This window comes from Tachysurus fulvidraco, chromosome 22, assembly GCF_022655615.1.
Source record: "Tachysurus fulvidraco isolate hzauxx_2018 chromosome 22, HZAU_PFXX_2.0, whole genome shotgun sequence".
Lineage (NCBI taxonomy): Eukaryota > Metazoa > Chordata > Actinopteri > Siluriformes > Bagridae > Tachysurus > Tachysurus fulvidraco.
In genome coordinates, this window is record NC_062539.1 from 11121210 (window position 1) to 11145661 (window position 24452).

The following is a 24452-nucleotide window of genomic DNA, read 5'->3' on the forward strand; positions in this document are numbered from 1 at the left end:
TTGCTTTTCCCACTTTCCTCTTTTTCCTTCCATCATCCTCATCGTTTTCCTCTCTTGTCTGCCTGTAGTCGCCATGGTGACGTCAATCTGCCCCCAATCTGAGCTATTTTTAGAACGCCTGGAAGAAAGCCTCCCCAATCCTTCCTTCCAAACCCCCCCCCTCTCTCACCTTTATTCCTTATCAAAGATACAGATCTGTCCCCTAAAGATTAAACCACTCTCCTTTTTGTGCACTTCAAAATCTTCCTTCACACACACACACACGCACACACGCGCACACACGCGCACACACGCGCACACACACACACACACACACACACACACACACACACACACACACACACACACACACACACACACACACACACACACACACACTCAAACACAGCAAGCTGTTCACATAAATGCCTCACTGTGACGATGTTAACTAACCAACACACAAATCAGCAAATAAACAGAAAGGAACAAACATGTTAAATGAATTCAGAAGAAAAGGGTGTGTGTGTGTGTGTGTGTGTGTGACATTACACAATTTGCTGAAAAGGACATGTGTGTAACGTGCCAAAAAGGTTGTATGCAATGCTTTGATATTCGCTTCCCACAGTCATCCAGCTCACTTATAATTGGCTGATAACTAAGCAGAGACAAAAGAATCTCATTAGCGAGCCTTGACAGCACAAACAGAGCACATTAGCTTCTGCATTATCGGTCAGATCTGGGTGTTAAAATCCCTGATGGAAGAAGCGTCTTCTGGGTCACAGAACTGCTAATGTGTCTCCTGTTGGAAGTTAAAGGGAAGAGTTTATATCTGTGAATATTCAGATATATTCTCAATATAACTCAATATTTGGGAAAGTGTTTTAAGAATTTAAAGGAGTAAATGAGGTATTTCTTGTTACAACAAATTTCTTAAACAACAACACTAATACTACTTTTACTTCTAATGATAATAAAAAGAAGACCATTTCTATTTGATTTACTTAATGAACTAAAAGGTTAGCAACAAAAGTACAAAATCCAATGTAGGACAAGTCTCTTTCCATTAGACAATAGAGAATTGTGGGAAAGTGATTCCTCTTTAAGGAAATGTTACCTTATACTGTACCACAGCACAATATTCACCTGTACATTCTAACAGGTTGTTTCTATAGTAAAAGTAGAAAAAGTCATTCACTCATTTATAGGGCATAAACAGATAAAGAAGAAATAGTTTTGGTATATAACAAGTGTGATAGAGTGGAAGAAAATTTATTTCTGTAAGGACGCATTTATTTTCCAGTTAGTAAGTTTGCGGCCACTGGAGATTCTTCAGGTGATGTCTTAGAAATTTCTGCAACATCAGAAGCTGCATTTTTTTTTAAACACAAGAGACTTGTGAAAGAATGTTTCTAGCTGCTATAATGTATAAGGCTATGTAGTATACAGTGGCATAAATGAAAAAAAATCCACAACCAGGAGCTAAGGAAGCAAAACTGGCCGTGTTCTACCCCATTAATCACAGCAACGCTGGCCAATTGTAGGTATCTGTAGCTCATTGTGGTGATTGTCGTCATGATCTGTGTCGCAAATTCAATGCTCTGATGAAAATCTAAAAAATTATTCACTAATTTAGAAGGAACACAAAACAGTAGCTTTCAAAGTCACATGACAGCAGAGGTGGGAAGTAACTGAGTACTTTGTTACTGTACTTAAGTAAATTTTTCTGGTATCAGTACTTTACTCCACTATTTATTTTTCGGACAACTTTTTACTTTTACTCATTACATTTTTACACAAATATCTGTACTTTTTACTTCTTACATTTTCAAAACGGACTCGTTACTTTTAGTATTATGTCTTCTCATTGAGCGCTGTTTCCAGCCTATCATCCTATCATTGTGCGGCTTTTTCCCCATGTGACTGGTGTACTGTATTATTTACTGGCTATCGTACATAGACTAAGGATAGCGGAGCTAACAATGAGCAGCACGCCTACAAAAGGAATGGCTAATGTTAATTCAGAGGGCGTTACCGATGTTAAAATTACTAACAACGAGGACATTCCTGAACACACATGGCCATATATGAGGGGGATGTTTGAAATAATCGGTGTCAAAAAGGATTCCTGGCGAATGCGTTGTGAATTGTGTCACCCAGGGGCGGTTCTAGCCCTTTTTTAGGGTGGCTTCAGCCCCCTGTCTGTAATCTCAGCCACCCTAAAACTATAAGGATCATTTTTACTTTCATAAATAAACAATAAAAATGACGTTAAAATGCAGGACATGTCGTCGATGGGAAAGAAAATTATTTATCAGTTTGATCCATGAGCGAATTTTTTTACTTTGCTTTTATTCCATACTTTTACACGCGTGTGTTGTAGTCTTTCAAAAGTGCGTCATCAGCTGTCTGCTTTATTTTAACGGAAAAGCACAGGTACGCGCAGCGTGCACGCGCAGTCAGAGCTGGAGGCGTTTATCTATAACGTTAATCAGCGGAAAGACGCAAAGACGGCAACCAAAAGCAGTGAAATTTCACTATTCTTATTACCAGAGTAGTCATATATAATATATAATATAGAATTCTTCTTGTTTTAAATTCTCACTGAGGGCTAAACCCCATAAAGATGAAATCCTAGAACCGCCCCTGGTGTCAACCCAAAAAACACGAAGTGCTTAATTTAATTAACATTAATTTTGTCATTTGTAAAACATCACAATAATTTTGAGTTGTTTTCAAGAACAGAGCTGGAATTTCCCTACAGTTTGGGATATGGCCTTGTACACTTGGTATACATTATATTTCCAAAAGTATTGGGTCACCTGACCTTTCCTGCTATATGTGGTTGTTTTCTGATCTCATCCCTACTGAACACCTTTGGGATGAACGTGAACGCTGACTCCACCCTACCTCACCTACATCAGTGCCTGTCTTTCGTAACAATCTTGTGGCTGATGAACACAAATATCCATCAGCACACTCCAAAATTATATATACATATACATACACACACAAATATATGCAAGTATATATTATATATATATATATATATATATATATATATATATATATATATATATATATAAAACTTGACGTCCAGTTACCAGCATGACACTAAACAGGTAGTAGTATCGGCGACTTTTTACTTAAGTACATGTCAGAGCCCATACTTCTTTACTTTAACTTGAGTAAAAGAGTGTAGTCACTACTTCTACTTTTACTGGAGTCTTTTAAAAAAATGAGTATCTGTAATTGTACTTGAGTTAAGGATGTGTGTACTTTTGCCACCTCTGCATGACAGGTCAAAGTTTGAACACTAATCCTAATGAGTGAACAGGTTAGTGTTTACAGTATGTGCCAACTAGAACAGTACAACAAACATTTGAGATTTGAAATACAGCATTGTATAGCTCCCACTATTTACACTGAAATCTCACTGCACAGACATGAGGATGTGCACAAGTAATGTGCACAGTAACTGCAGTATACATGTGGCAGCCATCCTGAGCATGTACATTTTAGGTTTCTACTGTGATCACACTGTTGTAATGTTAGAAATCTGGTTTCTTTTCAAGAAGAATCCGATTAATCTTCTGAGTAATTTGTTAGCTTTTCCTTTTCGGTGTGTTTATTTAGATTAATCAGGGTTTATTTCTAAAAACAAATGCAACTAACAAAACCTTAGGATCAGTGGCCCATCTTTAAGATTATACAAAGTTCAGTGTTTCTGTAAACATTTACAAAAACTATTCATCTTTCTTGGTTAATAATGGACTAATACCCAACTGTTTCATTTTTAAGCTTTTGCCTGAATATTTAGGTGTCAGATTAAATTTGATGAACGAATATAGAGGTGGCATTTGGTAGATTACATTATTTTGAGAGGTAAGGGCCTTGCTCAGGGGCCCAGAAGTGACAGCTTGGTGGACCTGGGATTTGAACTAAACCACTTAACTACCACATCACCTTCCAGCTTTATTTTATTTTTTATTTATTTATATTTGACAGTCACAGATTCTACAGAGACGTGACTATACAATATATATATATATATATATATATAAAATGACTGCACCATGTTTCTTCTCTATGTTTCTTTAAACTGCAAATCTAATCCTATATAAATGAAACAGAAACAATACCAAAATTTGCTAGTTTAGGAGAAGCTGAGTATTATGGAGACCCTAGCAAAACCTCTAAACTTCCTAGCTGGAAGGAACTGAAGACTATTTTGCTAAACTAAGTGTTAGGAGGCTTTTGTGAGCTCCTTGGGCCAAATTCACTTTCTATATGTGCTTACAGAAGGTTAAGTTGTTGCCTGTAACTTTTTAGCCCTTCCTCTTTCTACCTGCCATTTAGCTTTAAATCGAGTGTCAAGCTCAGTTTAAAGAGGCTAAGTGCTGACATTACAGTCTACTCCATTAAGAGAATTTCTTAGTCACTGCAGGCGTAGACGGCACTCCAACATGCCAATCGCTATGTAATGCTTTTGGATTTTTTTCCACTTGATGAAAGTGTAAGTATTTTTGAGGACTTGCAAGCATCTGAACGAAGCAGTTGAAAAGATCACACAATGGTCAGTTCTGCACATTGGTGTTTCAATTGAGTTGATATGCTGCTATGGAAACTGTACTTACACAAGCACGGGCTGAACGGCGTTGTTCATGTTTCCATATGCAGCACGACCGAGCAACTCCCGAAAGCAGCTCTCGGCCAGGGATGCAGGGTTCTCCTCTCCTCCGCCCCTGAGGCAGAGAAAGCAAAAAATATAAAGATGCTGAATTATTATCTTATTATAGTACTAGAACTAAGAAAAAGCTCTGACGTAAGAAATGAGTCACAGCATTTATGTCTGAGAAATGCAGGATACACCACAGTACAGTATGCTGGAATTCAGTCTTCCAGGAAAGGAACTGGGCATCTGAGCTAAACAAATAAGTTACAAAATACGCAACCATATTATTCAAGATAAGGTCAAATTTATTTTATAAAGCATACCTAATAAATATAAAAATAAAGCATACTTAGCACAACCTAAGATGTGATTGAATGATTTTATGCCCACATAGTTAAGGGTGAAGAGTTAAGAACCAGGCAAATGTTCCTACAAGGTCAAAGTGATAAATCAGTTCATATAACTGATAGGTGATAAATCAGTTCCAAAGTTCCTATAAATCATTTGTTCCCCACACAGATCTATACACGAGCAACACACAGTAATGTCAATAATGGTCGAACAAGAACAGACGCAAGTACACTCATCCCTTCATGGATCAATGAAGGACCGGCTGTGAAATACAAAATGCATGAGCCGGTAGTCTATATTTAACAGGAGGTCATTCAGAAGAGCTTCAGGTAACATCAGAAAATCACTAAATACAGAAAAGCCATCCAACAGCCCTCAAATGACAAAAAGCCACCTGAAAACCAGACACAGACAAAACATGTGGTTTTGGGACTTCAATATTTTGCTAGAGAGCATTGTTATTTTTGTCCTTTTACTCCATATCTCTCTTTCACAGGCTTTCAGCTCCCATTTAGCTCCTGAAAAAGAGATTATTAACATCAAAATCATTATTCACCACAGATACAAGTGCAAAAACACAAACAGTTTCCATCACTGTACATCATGGTATCTCTAGGTCCTCTCTATTTCAGTACTTCTAGAAGTATATTCCCTCTGAAAATGTGCTTTTCCTGTTTATCCACAAAAGAGATTTTCACAACCACAACTCAATTCTAACTGTGTTGCCAAAATATGCTCAACCAGACAGCAGCTGAATTGAACTCACTTATACCTGTTTCCAAACAACATGGAGTATAAAACTGACCAAACCTCCTGACACTCGCTGCATCAGAAAAAGACAGGAGCTATGACAAATTGGCAGTGAGCAAAAGAATGTGATCTCAATCTGAGTAAAACGTTAATTTCATCAACACAGAAACAGCCAAGAGGTCTAGTCCTTCATGTTAATGATCTGTTTGTCTGTTTTTCATTGTAACTTTGAACAATGTTTTAAACTCATGGTATCTTAAGTATGTAACTTAGTGAACCAGCATTAATGTCTCCATTGACAGAGATTTAAGCACTTCGCCCTGGATAAGGGTGTCTGCCGAATGCTGTAAATGTAAATGTTTGTGCTACGCTTAAAACATACGTCAAACAGTTCAATTTATATAGAATCTTTTTATAGCACTTTTAACAATTAACGTTGTCTCAAAGCAGCTTACAGAAATATAGAAACAGCATAAAAATTGTAAAATTAAGTTACCAACACTTATCCCTACTGAGCAAGCCGGAGGCAACGGTGACAAGATATGAGGGAAAAAACCTTTACAGGAACCAGACTCAGAAGAGAACCATCCTCATTTTGATGACCCAAGACAGTACACACTGTAATATGAATTTAAATCAAACATCGCGTTAGTTCAGGCAGGCCACATCATCAAGCATGCATCAGCTGTTAATCAGCTGTCCAACGACGCGCACCAATCCGGTTACGACATCCATATTATCCGACCCTTTAAATTCCCATTCATTGAGCCGCTTTCAAGCGCATTGCTGCTTGTGTGATTTAAACTTCCTCCTCCAACCCCGACTCCACCTAGCCGGAACCCGTTGTTCGTTGTACCAGTTTACATAATAAATCTTCACATATTTTCTCTCTCTCTCTCTATTTATTTATTTATTTATTTCCCCCCTAAAACATGTAAGCGAGCATATCTTATACTATGGATGATTAATGGTTCTGCTGTTATATGGATGGGTGCATGGATTTTTGCCCAGAACTGTGTTAAAAAAAAAGTTCATCTAATAAATTCATTTGACAAAGTGGTCCTGACTGAAATACTGTCCTTTCTACTTCGAGTGATATTAAGCAACCAATAGTTCCTAAGGAACTAAATGGCAATACTTCCAAATAAATTCTTCGAGGAATTCAAGCACTCTTTCTTGAACTGTCATGGTAAGGAGAATGTCAGACACAGGGTGGATTATGTGGATGCTGACATGTGTGCATCATTGATACAGTCAGATCAATACACCTGATCAGCATGCAGTCTATTATCATATGCAAGGACAATATCGATATGCACTTAAATCCCAACAAACACACACCTCATCTGAACACATTCACATTCTCCTGCACTGCCACACAGATGCAATCCTTATGAGGAAAGAATCAGCATTCTAAACATGTGTGTCGCAAACACACACATCACTTACGTTGAATGAAACAAGGAGTTAATGGAAGAAATTTGCAGTGATGCATGTGAAACTGGAATAAAACTAATATTAAAATATTATTGCAAAAGGTTCATAAAAATAGAGCTGGCTTTTCTTTACCTTTATAGCGAACCTTCTTTAGGGGTGCCAATAATTGTGAAACACCTGTTACACCTGTAAGTAAAGTTCTGTTACACCTGTAAGGTAAGGTAAGGTAAGGTATGTTATACTCGTAAGGTAAGGTCTGTTACACCTGTAAGGTAAGGTCTGTTACACCTGTAAGGTAAGGTCTGTTACACCTGTAAGGTCTGTTACACCTGTAAGGTCTGTTGTACTGTACCTGTAAGGTCTGTTACACCTGTAAGGTAAGGTCTGTTACACCTGTAAGGTCTGTTGTACTGTACCTGTAAGGTCTGTTACACCTGTAAGGTAAGGTCTGTTACACCTGTAAGGTAAGGTCTGTTACACCTGTAAGGTCTGTTGTACTGTACCTGTAAGGTCTGTTACACCTGTAAGGTAAGGTCTGTTACACCTGTAAGGTAAGGTCTGTTACACCTGTAAGGTCGGTTACACCTGTAAGGTAAGGTCTGTTACACCTGTAAGGTCTGTTACACCTGTAAGGTAAGGTCTGTTACTCCTGTAAGGTAAGGTCTGTTACACCTGTAAGGTCTGTTATACCTGTAAGGTAAGGTCTGTTACACCTGTAATGTAAGGTCTGTTACACCTGTAAGGTAAGGTCTGTTACACCTGTAAGGTAAGGTCTGTTACACCTGTAAGGTAAGGTCTGTTACACCTGTAAGGTCTGTTACACCTGTAATGTAAGGTCTGTTACACCTGTAATGTAAGGTCTGTTACACCTGTAAGGTCTGTTATACCTGTAAGGTAAGGTCTGTTACACCTGTAAGGTCTGTTACACCTGTAAGGTAAGGTCTGTTACACCTGTAAGGTAAGGTCTGTTACACCTGTAAGGTAAGGTCTGTTACACCTGTAAGGTAAGGTCTGTTACACTTGTAAGGTAAGGTCTGTTACACCTGTAAGGTAAGGTCTGTTACACCTGTAAGGTCTGTTGTACTGTACCTGTAAGGTCTGTTACACCTGTAAGGTAAGGTCTGTTACACCTGTAAGGTCTGTTACACCTGTAAGGTCTGTTACACCTGTAAGGTAAGGTCTGTTACACCTGTAAGGTAAGGTCTGTTACACCTGTAAGGTAAGGTCTGTTACACCTGTAAGGTAAGGTCTGTTACACCTGTAATGTAAGGTCTGTTACACCTGTAAGGTCTGTTATACCTGTAAGGTAAGGTCTATTACACCTGTAAGGTCTGTTACACCTGTAAGGTCTGTTATACCTGTATGGTAAGGGCTGTTACACCTGTAAGGTCTGTTATACCTGTAAGGTAAGGGCTGTTACACCTGTAAGGTAAGGTCTGTTACACCTGTAAGGTCTGTTACACCTGTAAGGTCTGTTACACCTGTAAGGTCTGTTACACCTGTAAGGTCTGTTACTCCTGTAATGTAAGGTCTGTTACACCTGTAAGGTAAGGTCTGTTACACCTGTAAGGTCTGTTACACCTGTAAGGTAAGGTCTGTTACACCTGTAAGGTAAGGTCTGTTACACCTGTAAGGTAAGGTCTGTTACACCTGTAAGGTCTGTTACACCTGTAAGGTCTGTTACACCTGTAAGGTCTGTTACACCTGTAATGTAAGGTCTGTTACACCTGTAATGTAAGGTCTGTTACACCTGTAAGGTCTGTTACACCTGTAAGGTAAGGTCTGTTACACCTGTAAGGTAAGGTCTGTTACACCTGTAAGGTCTGTTACACCTGTAAGGTCTGTTACACCTGTATGGTAAGGGCTGTTACACCTGTAAGGTCTGTTATACCTGTAAGGTAAGGGCTGTTACACCTGTAAGGTAAGGTCTGTTACACCTGTAAGGTAAGGTCTGTTACACCTGTAAGGTCTGTTACACCTGTAAGGTAAGGTCTGTTACACCTGTAAGGTAAGGTCTGTTACACCTGTAAGGTAAGGTCTGTTACACCTGTAAGGTAAGGTCTGTTACACCTGTAAGGTAAGGTCTGTTACACCTGTAAGGTAAGGTCTGTTACACCTGTAAGGTCTGTTACACCTGTAAGGTCTGTTACACCTGTAAGGTCTGTTACACCTGTAAGGTCTGTTACACCTGTAAGGTAAGGTCTGTTACACCTGTAAGGTAAGGTCTGTTACACCTGTAATGTAAGGTCTGTTACACCTGTAAGGTCTGTTATACCTGTAAGGTAAGGTCTATTACACCTGTAAGGTCTGTTACACCTGTAAGGTCTGTTATACCTGTAAGGTAAGGGCTGTTACACCTGTAAGGTCTGTTACACCTGTAAGGTCTGTTACACCTGTAAGGTCTGTTACACCTGTAAGGTAAGGTCTGTTACACCTGTAATGTAAGGTCTGTTACACCTGTAAGGTAAGGTCTGTTACACCTGTAATGTAAGGTCTGTTACACCTGTAAGGTCTGTTACACCTGTAATGTAAGGTCTGTTACACCTGTAATGTAACGTCTGTTATACCTGTAATGTAAGGTCTGTTACACCTGTAATGTAACGTCTGTTACACCTGTAATGTAAGGTCTGTTATACCTGTTACACACATTATTTCTCAATTCCAACCCAGCATGCTTATAATTTTTAAAATTAGGAGGTTGACCTTTTTTTTTGAGAAAATATTCAATTATTATTTAAGTTTATCTGACTGAATCAACTGAAATCAAGACAATTATCAATAAATTCTGTCTAAACCTTCAGGGACTTTCGTTTGATCTCCCGAAGTTTCAGTCACATCTCAGAAAAACAAGATGTTAAAAAAGGGAATATGTATGTGGGTGTGAGCGCAGACCCAGCAAGAACGACTGCGTGAGTGTTCCTGTGACTCATTCATGTCTTGCAAGTTGAAGAAGAGGAAGTTTATACAGTCAACACACTAATACAAATACAGATACTGTATATAAAAAAATAAAAAGCACTCAGTTATTTCAAAAGGCAGCACAAACTTTATGGAAGGAAGCTGGAGAAAAGAGGAGGAAACGCACTTAACTGTGCACAGATTGTACAACTTTTTAAAGTCATTTAGAACAGTATGGAGACTTTCACATTGCCATTTAGTCTGAAATAATGCATGTTGTGCATGAAATGATGGGAATATAAAAGCTGATATGTGGACTGGGGCACTGGTTGCCTCATAGAGGCTGACATTTTATTGGGATTCCCACAGGTCACAGGAATCCCACGAGAATCCCGTGGGATGGGAAACAAAATCACTATTAATCACGTGACTGGATTTGGGACAGGAAAAAAATGTCAGCGGGAGTGGGCGGGACTGGGAATACACAAATATACCTTTGATATAAATAAAAATATAATCTGTTTGCTTTGATATGGCTGGTTAAATGAATGAAAAAACAAACGATAAAAAATAAAAAAAAAACATGGGAGTGGGAGGGAATGGGAGTCATTCTTCTGGGATTGGGACGGGATGGGATTTTTCCCAGATTTTTTTTATGGGATTGGGATGGGAATTTTCTTTTGTGAGTGTGATGGGAGAGGTTTGAAAATCCACTCCTGTGTCACCCTCTATTGCCTTACTGCATAAGAGGAACAAAAATTATATAATTATGGTGAGAGGCTCGGTAACAAAGGTTTCCACTTTTGGAATCTTCACCTTCAAAAACTGCTTCACACTTTCTTTTCTTCCTGTGTTGTGATTTACTGCTGTGAACCGTATGCATTAGTGCTGCATTATTTGGTCCAAAACAAGTGGATTTGTTAATTTACTGCAGCATTTTGGTGGTCCCAATTTAATCATTTTTTTGTTTGCATACAGACAAGTCATTTCACGAGGCTTCAGTCTGGAGTCTGAGTCAAGTCACGGGTCACTCAACATGTGAATGAAGTGTGACTCGTCTTTTGAAGGCAGCAAACAAAAACTTTGCAGTGAACATGTGAATGTGTCTGTTGTATTGCCATTTGTGTTCCTCAGCAGAAATTAAATCTATGTGGCAACAGCAATCATTACTGATATGTTCTTAAAAATTCCCCCACTCTGATGGTTGATTACAATATCTGCAAGATTTTATGTATTGCATTTGCTGCCACCTGATAAGTTGGTTAGATAATTGCATGAATAAGTGAACGTACACGTGTTCCTAATAAAATGCTCAGTAAGTGTAAGTTTTGAAAAATGTTAGGGAGTTAGCAATCAATTTCCAAACCAAATCACATCTGGGATGCGACCATGCTGCCTTGCCTTTGCTTCCTACTTGAGCCTCAGATATGAGCCCTGAGTGCTTCACTGGTTGGCCCTCGTTGTGCCATACTGGGAACAACCCAAAGTCCAACACATCAACTTGGAGAACTGACTGTTCACTTGCTGACTAATATATTCCATCACTTGACAGGTGCCGCTGGACTGAGATCCATGTTATTCACTTCACCTATCAGTGGGTTTAATGTTATGGCTGATTGGTGTATTAATTTTAGGAGGAGAGGATGTCAGACATACATCCAGACCTTCACTTCTCTATAGATAGTTATAGGCAGTTTGGACTCTCTGTTGTCACACAGTGCTTTTAGCAAACTGCAATGCTCAGCCCCAACTGAAGTGCCTTTCTGATGCACTAAGTACCTGCAGGTAGATGCATAAATCAAGCTTTAACCGAGTAAAGCCTTGTTTGGGGCTAAAATATACATATATCAATCAAAATTCATTATGTCATCAATCTTGCAATATCTAGTAACACTTGATGTAGTTCAGGAACCACATTTTGTATGCTGCTTGCCTTTGGTAGAGCCTTTCTCTGTCATTGTGTGGTGTAACAGGCTGTTTCCTTTACATAACGACAACAAGCTCTTGAAATTTGAATCTTTATTTTTGGTCTTGAGAAACATGTTAAAATATAAGTTTCAAAGTATGACAAATTGTGTATAGCATTTATTTTAAATATAACTATTTTTAATATTTAATAAAGTTGTCAGGCTTCTGTCATTTCATTTAAGCTTAACCCTTTTTCTAATAAGTCCAGCCATTTTTGACTTTCATTGGGTCTTGCAAAATCAGAGACCCATTGCATATCTCTATTATGTGTGTGTTTGTGTGTGTGTACCTCTCTAAGTCGTCAATGTCCTGCATGTTGAAGAGCATGGAGGGAATAAGTTTGTCCATGTGCTGAGGTTCCCAGATGATTGCCTGCAATTCATCATTCACTGTCTTCCTTACGACTCCCTGTAGCCCTTTGATACCTGCTACACGAATCCTACACACACACACACACACACACACACACACACACACACACACACACACACACACACACACACACACACACACACACACACAAACACAAATAAAGATACATTTTAGACAAGTACAGGGTGTTTGGCATTCACTTCAAAGCCACATTTCCCCATGTGCTTCCAAACACCCTGATCACTGATAACAAACTGAAAAAGAAAACCTCAAAATGATGCTAAATAGGTGCATGTATATGTATATCACACCATACACACATCATACACACACCATACATACCATACATACTAGTAATGTGCGGGTCGTGCTTGGGTGCGGGTAAAGAATTCGTCACTTTACTGAGGGGCGGGCCAATAATTTCATAAAAGCGAGACCCGTGGGTTGGAAAAAACCCGACCCGCGCATCACTAATACACACTATACACATACACTACACACACCATAAACATAACATACATACACACACACAATACACACTCACACTATACATACATCATCTATATACACACCATACATTCATACATACATACACATACCATACATACTTACATACACATACCATACATAGGCACACCATATATACACACACCCCATACATACATATACAGCATACACACACACCATACACAAACACACCTGGTGCGTGTCTCTGGGTCTTCATGTGTGGAGTGGCACATGGCACTGAACTGAGAGACGAAGAAATCATAACGCCGATGATATGAAGGCGTGTCTTCCTCAATGTTCGCAAACTTCACAAACTGTGACAAGAAAAAAAAAATGTTTAACTCGACACGTCCAAGCTCACACATACACACTCAGAAATCTGAGGAAAAGAACTGATTAGTGAGAGGAAATTCTTTAACAGACAAAAGAGGTGAGATCTCACAGTAGAGCACGTGATTCACAACTATGTGTGAGGTTGTGTGGGTACGTGCGGATCACTTTATTCCACCACCCTATCACTCCCTAAAAGACTTTGCTGTGTGTGTTTCTGTATTACATCCCAGCATTACTTTAAATACAATAAATCAAACCTCTAAACACATCTGGAATATTCTACTATAATATAATATAATATATATATATATATATATATATATATATATATATATATATATATATATATATATATATATGCTACTAACTTTATGCGTAACTTTCTTACGGTTCTACATGTTACATTTTTCTGTCACTCTAATGCTGTCTGTTTACTGTTTACTTTAAATAATACTGTATATGAATGTAAATATTGGGGACAGCCTTCATTCACATGATCAGAGAGGACATGCTGTATGTGCTACGATGATACCGATAACACTTTGAGTACGTTTATGAACATTTCTAAACCTGAAATTCTGCTGCAAAATGTTCACTGATTAGAGTCATGAAATGTCATCAACCCTCTACTAATATACACTAAGTGTTATTCCACCAGACACATCTATACATTTTTAACAGCATGTTACATTTACTGAGATGTTCAGCATATACAAAAATCTATCACATTCAATTTCTAAATTATTTAAAATTGTTCTAAAATATTTTCGGTTCATCTGCTTCACTGATTAAACATATGTTCAGTTTCTCTAAAGCTTAAAACTGCAGGTGAATATTTGCTTTGCACCAATCGACCAGTCATTTACCAGGATTCTGTCTAATCTGTATTGGGTGAGGAAAAATCTTGCGATAAGTGAGAAACCCTGCTTTGAGGATTGGACCTCCAGAGCTCGGGATTTTTTTCCACCCAGCTCTGTTTAGAATGCCATTTATAATTGATGGTGTTTATGTATAATTGATATGTTTTCCTTGACTCAGATTGCAGCCTTTAGATTTCCTTTAATTTTCCAAATGACCCTGAGAGAAATTGTCTCCAATCCTTTCTGTGATTACTGGAGAAAAACAAAAAGCTCTAAATGAATGAATGAATGAATGAATGAATGAATGAATGAATGAAGAAAGAAAGAAAGAAAGAAAGAAAGAAAGAAAGAAAGAAAGAAAGAAAGAAAGAAAGAAAAAAAGAAAGAAAGAAAGAAAGAAAGAAAGAAAGAAAGAAAGAAAGAAAGAAAGAAAGAAAAGAAAGAAAGAAAGAAAGAATTCTTCAGAATTCTCTCAGTGGTGCATTTCACACCATCCACCCACCTAATACCTTTTGTCAATGCGTTCTTTCCTCTGTTCCTTTCCTTTCTGCTATTTAAATTGTAGCACTTGTCAAAAGGTCTCTCTCTCTCTCTCTCTCTCTCTCTCTCTCTCTCTCTCTCTCTCTCTCTCTCTCTCTCTCTCTCTCTCTCTCTCTCTCACACACACACACACACACACACGAAACCTTTCATTCACCGTTAAATTATGCAGCTTGTTTCCCCATCTAGGAGCACTATTTTAGATCCAACTTAACTAAGTCTGACCACTAAAACCCTTGGTGAAGGTGAAGGGCATTAATGTAGAATGATCTTCCTCTTTTTGTCTCATCACACCTCTCCCCATCTTTTCCGTCTCTACTCAGAGTGCCTTTGATGTCCATCCATTGGAGATTATTGTTAGTGTAGTATCTCAGGAAAAAGTCATCGAATGTTTGTAAGATTTATGTGGAATTATCATTGGAACCAGCAGATGACCTGATTAGATTTTTGGAATCGATCCAAACAGGGTCAAGCAAGGTCAAGGGCCTGAAATGTTTTTTTTTCTTTAATAGCTTCATTTCTGTTAGTCATACAAAGATTTTCAGGAACTCAAAGCACACTTTAACCAGCTGAGGTATTTGCAATCCATCCATCTGTGAGTCTGTTCATGACTGGAGATTCTCATTACCTCAATAACTTCAGAACTACTGCTTAACTAGTCTAGGATTAACCAGCAGATGACCTGAGTCACAACATTTGGATCCCAATAGAGTCAATGCTCAAGCACAAATGTCTGAAATGGTCTTTTATCTTCAATAGCTTTCCTAAAATATCGATGTGAATTATATTTTAAGGCCAGCTCAAGATCGACTTGTTCTATCAGTATTACTCATCAACTATCTAATTAACTAGATATGCAAGTCTATGACTTTGGATGGGGGTTTCAATGGATCCAATACTTAAGCTTTTAAGCAGGATACATTTTAAGCTTGCTATTTTTTTCTCCACACAGACATCTCTCTTACAAACCATGGGGCAGTTGTGTGGTTTTAAACATCACTGTGTAAATTCTCTCTGTAAAACCGGAAGCAAAAATTTTGTCCTGCTCATATCAATATATGTATTTATGTGTTACTTTCCTTAGCTTGACAATAATCAGTGATTCAAATGAAGGAGTTTCCAGTGTTGACAGTATTTTTTGCTGATTAACATCCTGGCCCTAAAATACCCAGAATGTATTAATCAACCGCTGTGAATCCCTACTGTGATCGACTGCTCCTGATGGCTGGCCAAAGATGTACAGGATATTAAGTACATTTGTACATGAATTGATATATTTGTATATTTATATATTGAATTGGTAGCTCAGTGGTTAAGTTGTTGGTATACTGAGCTCAAATCCCAAGGACCACTAAGCTGCTGGGTCCCTGAGCAAGGTCTTTAACCATCAGTTGTATACAATGAGATAAATGTATAATCTGGATAAGAGCATCTGCCAAATACCGTGAATGTAAATGAAAACTTTATGTATCTGTACAAACTTGTACAAATGTATTTTCTAATTTGTATAAATGTATTTTCCCCTCCATTTACACAACACACTGGCATTCTACTCGGTTTAAATACTTTCCCTTCACTAGAGATATTGAGACTTTTCTCTGTTCATCACATCTGACACTTACAGAGTTGGTCCCAAGCACTTGCAGGTCTGGTTCCTTAGATTCCAGCAACTTTGCAACCATGTGCAAAAAGCTCTCCACAAAGGGTTTAATGCTCTGTGAGTGACACGCCATCAGCAACTGATCCAGCGCTTCCATTGCAATCACCACGTACCTACACACACACAGTCATACAGACTAGTAAACAGTATATAACAGAAAAATATGTATTGTTTTTTTTCTGTGTATGTGTGTGTGTGTGTGTGAGTGTGAATGAGTGTGTGGGTGTGTGTGTGTGTCATACCCATAACGGTGTCTGACCACATCCCTGCTGAGGCGCTCGGCAAGATACTCTCCTATACGATCGAGCTTCTCTGGAGCAGACACGGCAAAGAATGTCAACTTCTCCATGTCTGACTTCACTAATCCATCCTTGAGAGAAAAAGAAAAAAAAAGCAAGGAGGAGAAAAAGCAAAGAGTTGAAGCAATGACAAAGAGGTATAATGAGAAATTCAGGCATAAAGCCAGCATTTGATGCTGTTGGTGATGCTATACTGTGAGGATGTTTTGCTTGGAGGTGTTACAGCACACAGCCTTTGTGGGATTTTGCAGATAAAGGCTCAGGAAGTGAAATATGCCACAACACCGTGTCACTTCAAAGCTGACAATCCCTTCTGTGGTGACAATCCGGACTGCTACCTAGTTAAGTGTGTAGGATAATAAATATAACAAACAGCTGTGTTGCACAGGTGTCTGCCTTAAATCACAGGAAGATAGAGGATTTCCACTTTTCCATTTCCACAGCAAGTTTTCATTTTGGTAAACGTTACTTCCCAGGTTTAAAAAAGATGCATCGATTTATTTATTTTTTTTGGGCTGCATTACATTTACATTTACAGCATTTAGCAGTCACCCTTATCCAGAGCGACTTACATTTTATCTCATTTTTATACAACTGAGCAATTGAGGGTTAAGGGCCTTGCTCAGGGGCCCAGCAGTGGCAGCTTGGTGGACGTAGGATTCGAACTCCCAACCTTCCGATTGGTAGCCCAACACCTTAACCACTAGGCTACCACATCCCCATCATGCCTTTAAGTTGTGGGATGTCCACTAAGGTGTTGAATCATTCTCACTGTAGCAGTAAGTTCCAGGCACATTGTAAAGCAGCGTTTACCCACATCACCCCAGAGCACTTCTCTCCCACAGCTCTGCAGCTGCTAATTTAATTAATGAACCTCTGACCAACTCTACATGTCACTCCCCTGAGAAACGGTGTGAAGGTGTGAACGTGTGCAGTAGTGTGGTGTAAGCATCATGTCCCTGAGCAGATCATTCATACTTAAAGCTGTGCTTAAGTGAAAGGAAGCAGTTGTGTGTGTGTGTGTGTGTGTGTGTGTGTGTGTGTGTGTGTGTGTGTGTGTGTGTGTGTGTGTGTGTGTGTGTGTGTGTGTAGCAGATGCACTGTACTAATGAGAACTTAAACGGTAAATATGTGGAATAGAAGTGAAAATCAACAAGAAAATCTCAGTTCTCCAATACATGCTATTACAATTATTACATAATCTCCTAATCACAGTGGTTTGAGATGATTTTGATATTTAGAGCAAAGTTCTTAAAACATCTGATGTCATAGAATCTGTAGTGCTGTCTCTTTGTGTGCATCGGACATTGGTATCTGATAAACGTAATTGATTAGACTCCTGTTCAGTCCTGTGCAGCATTCAGCTATCCAAAAAGATTTGTCAGATAATGACACTCATTGTTTCACCAAAGCTCAGTGAGCTAGCAAGCTTTGTTTCACACAGAGAGGCTGCTTTTAGCTCCATATTTAATAAACTGTCTGTCTCTTTACCAAACGTGAGCAAAGTAAGGGGAAATATCCACTTTATATTTTGATAAAATACACTTAACACTTTTTAATCTTGTTGATGTCATCCGTGGACTGCTCCCTGCTCGGGGTCAACAGGGAGGATCATCTGCCCCATGTATTTTGATTTACCGCAGGTTTGATGCTGGATGTCCTTCCTGACGCAACCCTCCCATTTCTATCCTGGCTTGGGACTGAGGTTTAACCCCTCAGAGGCAGGGTTATAAAGCTTATAAAGCTAAAGTAAATATTAGCCCCAACATTACATGTATATCAGTTCTTATTTGAATAATGATGTCATCACAGACTGAAATCTATTTTAATTTACTACATTCTCAGAAAATAAATAAATAAATTTTAGTGATCATCTAATTCATAACGAGCGTTTGATAACCATTTAAAAACATGGTGTTTAGGGCAAAAAAACACCTGTGTTTGTCTTATAAATTTTGGATAATATATGAATTCATTTAATTTAACTAAAGAAATCTAATGCCACTGACATTTGTTGATTTTTCTACTTTTTGTTTGCTTATCTAGATGGATTAGGTGAACTGTAAATAAAAGTGAAACTGAAAGATGTGACATACGGCTAAGTACGGTGACCCATACTCAGAATTCGTTCTCTGCATTTGACCCATCCAAAGTTCACACACACAGCAGTGAACACACACCCGGAGCAGTGGGCAGCCATTTATGCTGCGGCGCCCGGGGAGCAGTTGGGGGGTTCGGTGCCTTGCTCAAGGGCATCTCAGTTGTGGCTGGCCCGAGACTCAAACCCACAACCTTAGGATTACGAGTCAGACTCTCTAACCATTAGGCCACGACTTTCCCTATAAAAGCTATAGGAACTACTACCAGAGGCTACTGTAAGTTTCACTACCAGACCGTCTTTGGAGCAGCTGCTGAAAAAGCATAAAGGATATAAAATTTCTTCATTTCTTACAGAATTATTCTAATTATCTCTAAACATCGGATTGAGAAAGTCATAGCACCTGGCTGTTCAATCTCTCCCATCTGCTTTAGAGCATCCATTATAAACTCATACTAAAACAAATGGCTTTGGAGTGGCGTCTTATTTTGGGTTATTTGTTTCTCTAAAACATAAAGGCATACAAAATAAAATGATCCCAGGACTTGAACAACTGTTTCACTAACATAACTAACTAACCTTCAATCCTCAACAGAACTGTCACTATATTTATTACTCAAACATTTAGTACTAGAATGTTTACAACTTTTATAGCCATAACTTTGTACAAAAGTTTCTCTTCCAAACATTAGCCCTTGTATTTACTGGCGATTTTTCCATTATATAATCCTATAGGCAGTAAAGGAATGGACATGTCTTTCAGACTTGGTATTAACTGTTGGGAAATTCTTCACCTTAGAAAACACATTGAATTTTAAAATGGTCATGAAAGATAATCTCATAAACCTACATACGTTACTTTTGTCCTCGAATCTTGTGGAGGCATAAATTATTATTAGATATTAATTTTTGGACCGTGTGTGTGTGTGGGTGTGTGTGGCAGAGGTAGTACTACCTTTGGGTCCTCCGGGAAAATGTTATCCACCAGGCGCTTGTATCGGGGACGACATCGCCCACAACATCCACACACACCTGTAGCGAGAGACAGATTTCAGTGTAAATTCATACATAACACCATGTGACTGCTTAACTGTGGGATTACATGCAGCTAAAAGCATGCTCAGAACTGTACAGTACAGTACTAATACACATCACCATCACTACTGTACAGTACTAATACACAACATCACTACTGTACTGTACTAATACACATCATCACTACTGTACAGTACTAATACACATCACCATCACTACTGTACTGTACTAATACACATCATCACTACTGTACTGTACTAATACACATCATCACTACTGTACTAATACACATCATCACTACTGTACAGTACTAATACACAACATCACTACTGTACAGTACTAATACACAACATCACTACTGTACAGTACTAATACACATCACCATCACCACTGTACTGTACTAATACACATCACTACTGTACAGTACTAATACACATCACCATCACTACTGTACAGTACTAATACACAACATCACTACTGTACTGTACTAATACACATCACTACTGTACTAATACACATCACTACTGTACAGTACTAATACACATCATCACTACTGTACAGTACTAATACACAACATCACTACTGTACAGTACTAATACACAACATCACTACTGTACAGTACTAATACACAACATCACTACTGTACAGTACTAATACACATCATCACTACTATACAGTACTAATACACATCATCATCACTACTGTACAGTACTAATACACATCACCACTGTACTGTACTAATACACATCACTACTGTACTGTACTAATACACATCACCATCACTACTGTACAGTACTAATACACAACATCACTACTGTACTGTACTAATACACATCACTACTGTACTAATACACATCACTACTGTACAGTACTAATACACATCATCACTACTGTACAGTACTAATACACAACATCACTACTGTACAGTACTAATACACAACATCACTACTGTACAGTACTAATACACATCATCACTACTATACAGTACTAATACACATCATCATCACTACTGTACAGTACTAATACACATCATCACTACTGTACAGTACTAATACACATCATCACCACTGTACTGTACTAATACACATCACTACTGTACAGTACTAATACACATCACCATCACTACTGTACAGTACTAATACACATCACCATCACTACTGTACTGTACTGTACTAATACACATCACCATCACTACTGTACTGTACTAATACACATCACCATCACTACTGTACTGTACTAATACACATCATCACTACTGTACTGTACTAATACACAACATCACTACTGTACTAATGCACAACATCACTACTGTACTGTACTAATGCACAACATCACTACTGTACTGTACTAATGCACAACGTCACTACTGTACTGTACTAATACACAACATCACTACTGTACTGTACTAATGCACAACATCACTACTGTGCTAATACACAACATCACTACTGTGCTAATACACAACATCACTACTGTACTAATGCACATCACTACTGTACTGTACTAATGCACAACATCACTACTGTACTAATGCACAACATCACTACTGTACTAATGCACAACATCACTACTGTACTGTACTAATGCACAACATCACTACTGTGCTAATACACAACATCACTACTGTACTAATGCACATCACTACTGTACTGTACTAATGCACAACATCACTACTGTACTGTACTAATGCACAACATCACTACTGTGCTGTACTAATGCACAACATCACTACTGTACTGTACTAATGCACAACATCACTACTGTACTGTACTAATGCACAACATCACTACTGTACTGTACTAATGCACAACATCACTACTGTGCTAATACACAACATCACTACTGTACTAATGCACATCACTACTGTACTGTACTAATGCACAACATCACTACTGTACTAATGCACAACATCACTACTGTACTAATGCACAACATCACTACTGTACTGTACTAATGCACAACATCACTACTGTGCTAATACACAACATCACTACTGTACTAATGCACATCACTACTGTACTGTACTAATGCACAACATCACTACTGTACTGTACTAATGCACAACATCACTACTGTACTGTACTAATGCACAACATCACTACTGTACTAATGCACATCACTACTGTACTGTACTAATACACAACATCACTACTGTACTGTACTAATGCACAACATCACTACTGTACTAATGCACAACATCACTACTGTACTAATGCACATCACTACTGTACTGTACTAATACACAACATCACTACTGTACTGTACTAATGCACAACATCACTACTGTACTAATGCACAACATCACTACTGTACTAATGCACATCACTACTGTACTGTACTAATACACAACATCACTACTGTACTGTACTAATGCACAACATCACTACTGTACTAATGCACAACATCACTACTGTACTGTACTAATGCACAACATCACTACTGTGCTAATACACAACATCACTACTGTACTAATGCACAACATCACTACTGTACTGTACTAATGCACAACATCACTACTGTACTGTACTAATGCACAACATCACTACTGTACTAATGCACAACATCACTACTGTACTGTACTAATGCACAACATCACTACTGTACTGTACTAATGCACAACATCACTACTGTACTGTACTAATGCACAACATCACTACTGTGCTAATACACAACATCACTATTGTACTAATGCACAACATCACTACTGTACTGAATGAATACACATTGAGCTGCCTTTAGGTTTCTACAAAAAAACTAAAGATTATATGTATAGAAATATTTTAATAAATGGTCAGAAAGAAAGAAAGAAAGAAAGAAAGAAAGAAAGAAAGAAAGAAAGAAAGAAAGAAAGAAAGAAAGAAAGAAAGAATGTGATCAATAGTGACAAAGAATTAGACATAATTATTTCCATACTGGCAAGCATACTGTTTTCTGTTTCTCCGTGTGTGTATGTGTGTGTGTGTGTGTGTGTGTGTGTGTGTGTGTGTGTGTGTGTGTGTGTGTGTGTGTGTGTGTGTTGGGGGCAAAGATTAATTGAAAAACAATTAATGTGTACAAGCTTTATTGTCTATAACCTTTGACCTTAGGGCTTGCACAATAAATTGAAGCATGATGAGTTATAGGCAATGCGCTCAGAAACGCAGGGAACCGTACACACAAGTCTGCTCTCACAGGAATATGCAAACACCACCCAGAAACCATGTGGGTCACTTTAAACACAGAAATGACTTATTCACAACAACTACTGCAGGGCACTTAGGGTAGAGTTGGAAATGTTGCTCTGAGAGCTTCACAGTGAAAAGTGGACATGTGGAAGAGTCTTCTTGTTCATAGTCTGGTCCTGTACGTCTCTGTATTCTACCCTGACTACACATTCAGATTCACAGACTCAAATGTAAGTGACTTGCATGAGGGGATGCTTTATAACTGTGGTCAACAGATCAGTGATCCCTGAACACAATATCACTGACCCCAACTATCTTTGGGTTTAGTGCCTCGTCAATGTAGGACCCCAACAAATCTGTAACTCTGATGCATGACGTCTGTTCTCTTAAGACTAACCCTGTGGTCTCTCAAGCTGTCAGCTGTCTTTGTTACACTCTTTTTAGTGCTACGGTATTTTTAAGATTTAAGCAAGTGGCTTTTTCCCCCACCCTGGTGTCCAGAACCATTAGGAAACCGCTGGCTCCTATGGGTCCTCACCAAGAAACAGGCCATTTGGGACATCCTTTTGGTACACAGTGAGGCTCTTGCTGCTTTATGCTGAACCCAGCCACACGGTTAATCACTGAGGAGCTAGATTTAGCTAGATTCTAACCATCATGTCACAAAAACCATGGCTGGCAATGTTTACTTGCAAAACATCTTCAGTCCAATCGTGTGTTGTACCAGCTTCTGTTTCAGTTCTTAAAGATGTTGATGGCAGCCACAGGGAAAGCTTGGGCTTGACCCACAAAATAAATGCATTAATTAAATAAAAGAAGTGGTGCAGGTCTTTACTGGAACAGTGCATTGTCCAATTCCCAAAACACTATAACTAGCATGTTACAGCACTATGGGTGGCATTAGTGTGGGGGGCTTATAAACTTCCACTTCACTAGTGCTGGTGTTGATACTTGACCTTGAGTGCCATCATCACAACCTTTTAAACCAAAATAACCAAATAAACTGAAATAGAAAAAAGAGATTTTGAGAACCTGTGAAAACTGGAGTGTGTGTGTGTGCATGTGTGTGCGTGTGTGTGTGTGTGTGTGTGTGTGTGTGTGGTCAGACCACATGGCTGAACCTGGACTTCTGCTCAAAAGTACCATGAACGTGAGCCATAAAGTATTCACTGCTGTGCTGGGTATGTGCCCTGTGCTAGTTTTCAGACTGCCTCTTCTGCACATGGCAATAAGGAAAGATGGCTATATGACTGTGGTAGTTTTAAGAATACTGTCACATGTCACTTTGTGACTTTTTGCACAATCTTGGTGTGTGTGTGCATCTGTGTGTGTACACATGTAGTAGAGGAGATCCAGGTGACTCTCACTGCACCTGGTGGCTGGGGTTCAAAGTTTCATCCATAACAAACTTTTAAATGAGTAGGTCAAAGACTGATATAAAAAGTAAATCCTAAATATAGCTGCAAGCAGCGATGGCGGGCCATCGCACGTTTTTTATCGCTATACGATGCCTCCCAGAAAACAATGCA

The 24452-nt window shown here is 38.6% G+C and overlaps 1 protein-coding gene across 3 annotated transcripts in view; it reads right to left on the reverse strand.

Moving 5' to 3' along the window:
• The window catches only part of efr3a (EFR3 homolog A (S. cerevisiae)), a 61027-nt gene that overhangs the window by 20331 nt on the left and 16244 nt on the right, over positions 1 to 24452 (reverse strand). For all 3 annotated transcript variants that reach the window (XM_047806334.1, XM_047806335.1, XM_047806333.1), the window contains 6 exons: positions 19680 to 19756; positions 16570 to 16697; positions 16290 to 16440; positions 13127 to 13248; positions 12345 to 12494; positions 4614 to 4721 (listed from right to left, as the gene is read on the reverse strand). In XM_047806334.1, the coding sequence (XP_047662290.1) occupies positions 4614 to 4721; positions 12345 to 12494; positions 13127 to 13248; positions 16290 to 16440; positions 16570 to 16697; positions 19680 to 19756 (736 nt within the window). The remainder of the gene's footprint in view (positions 1 to 4613; positions 4722 to 12344; positions 12495 to 13126; positions 13249 to 16289; positions 16441 to 16569; positions 16698 to 19679; positions 19757 to 24452) is intronic.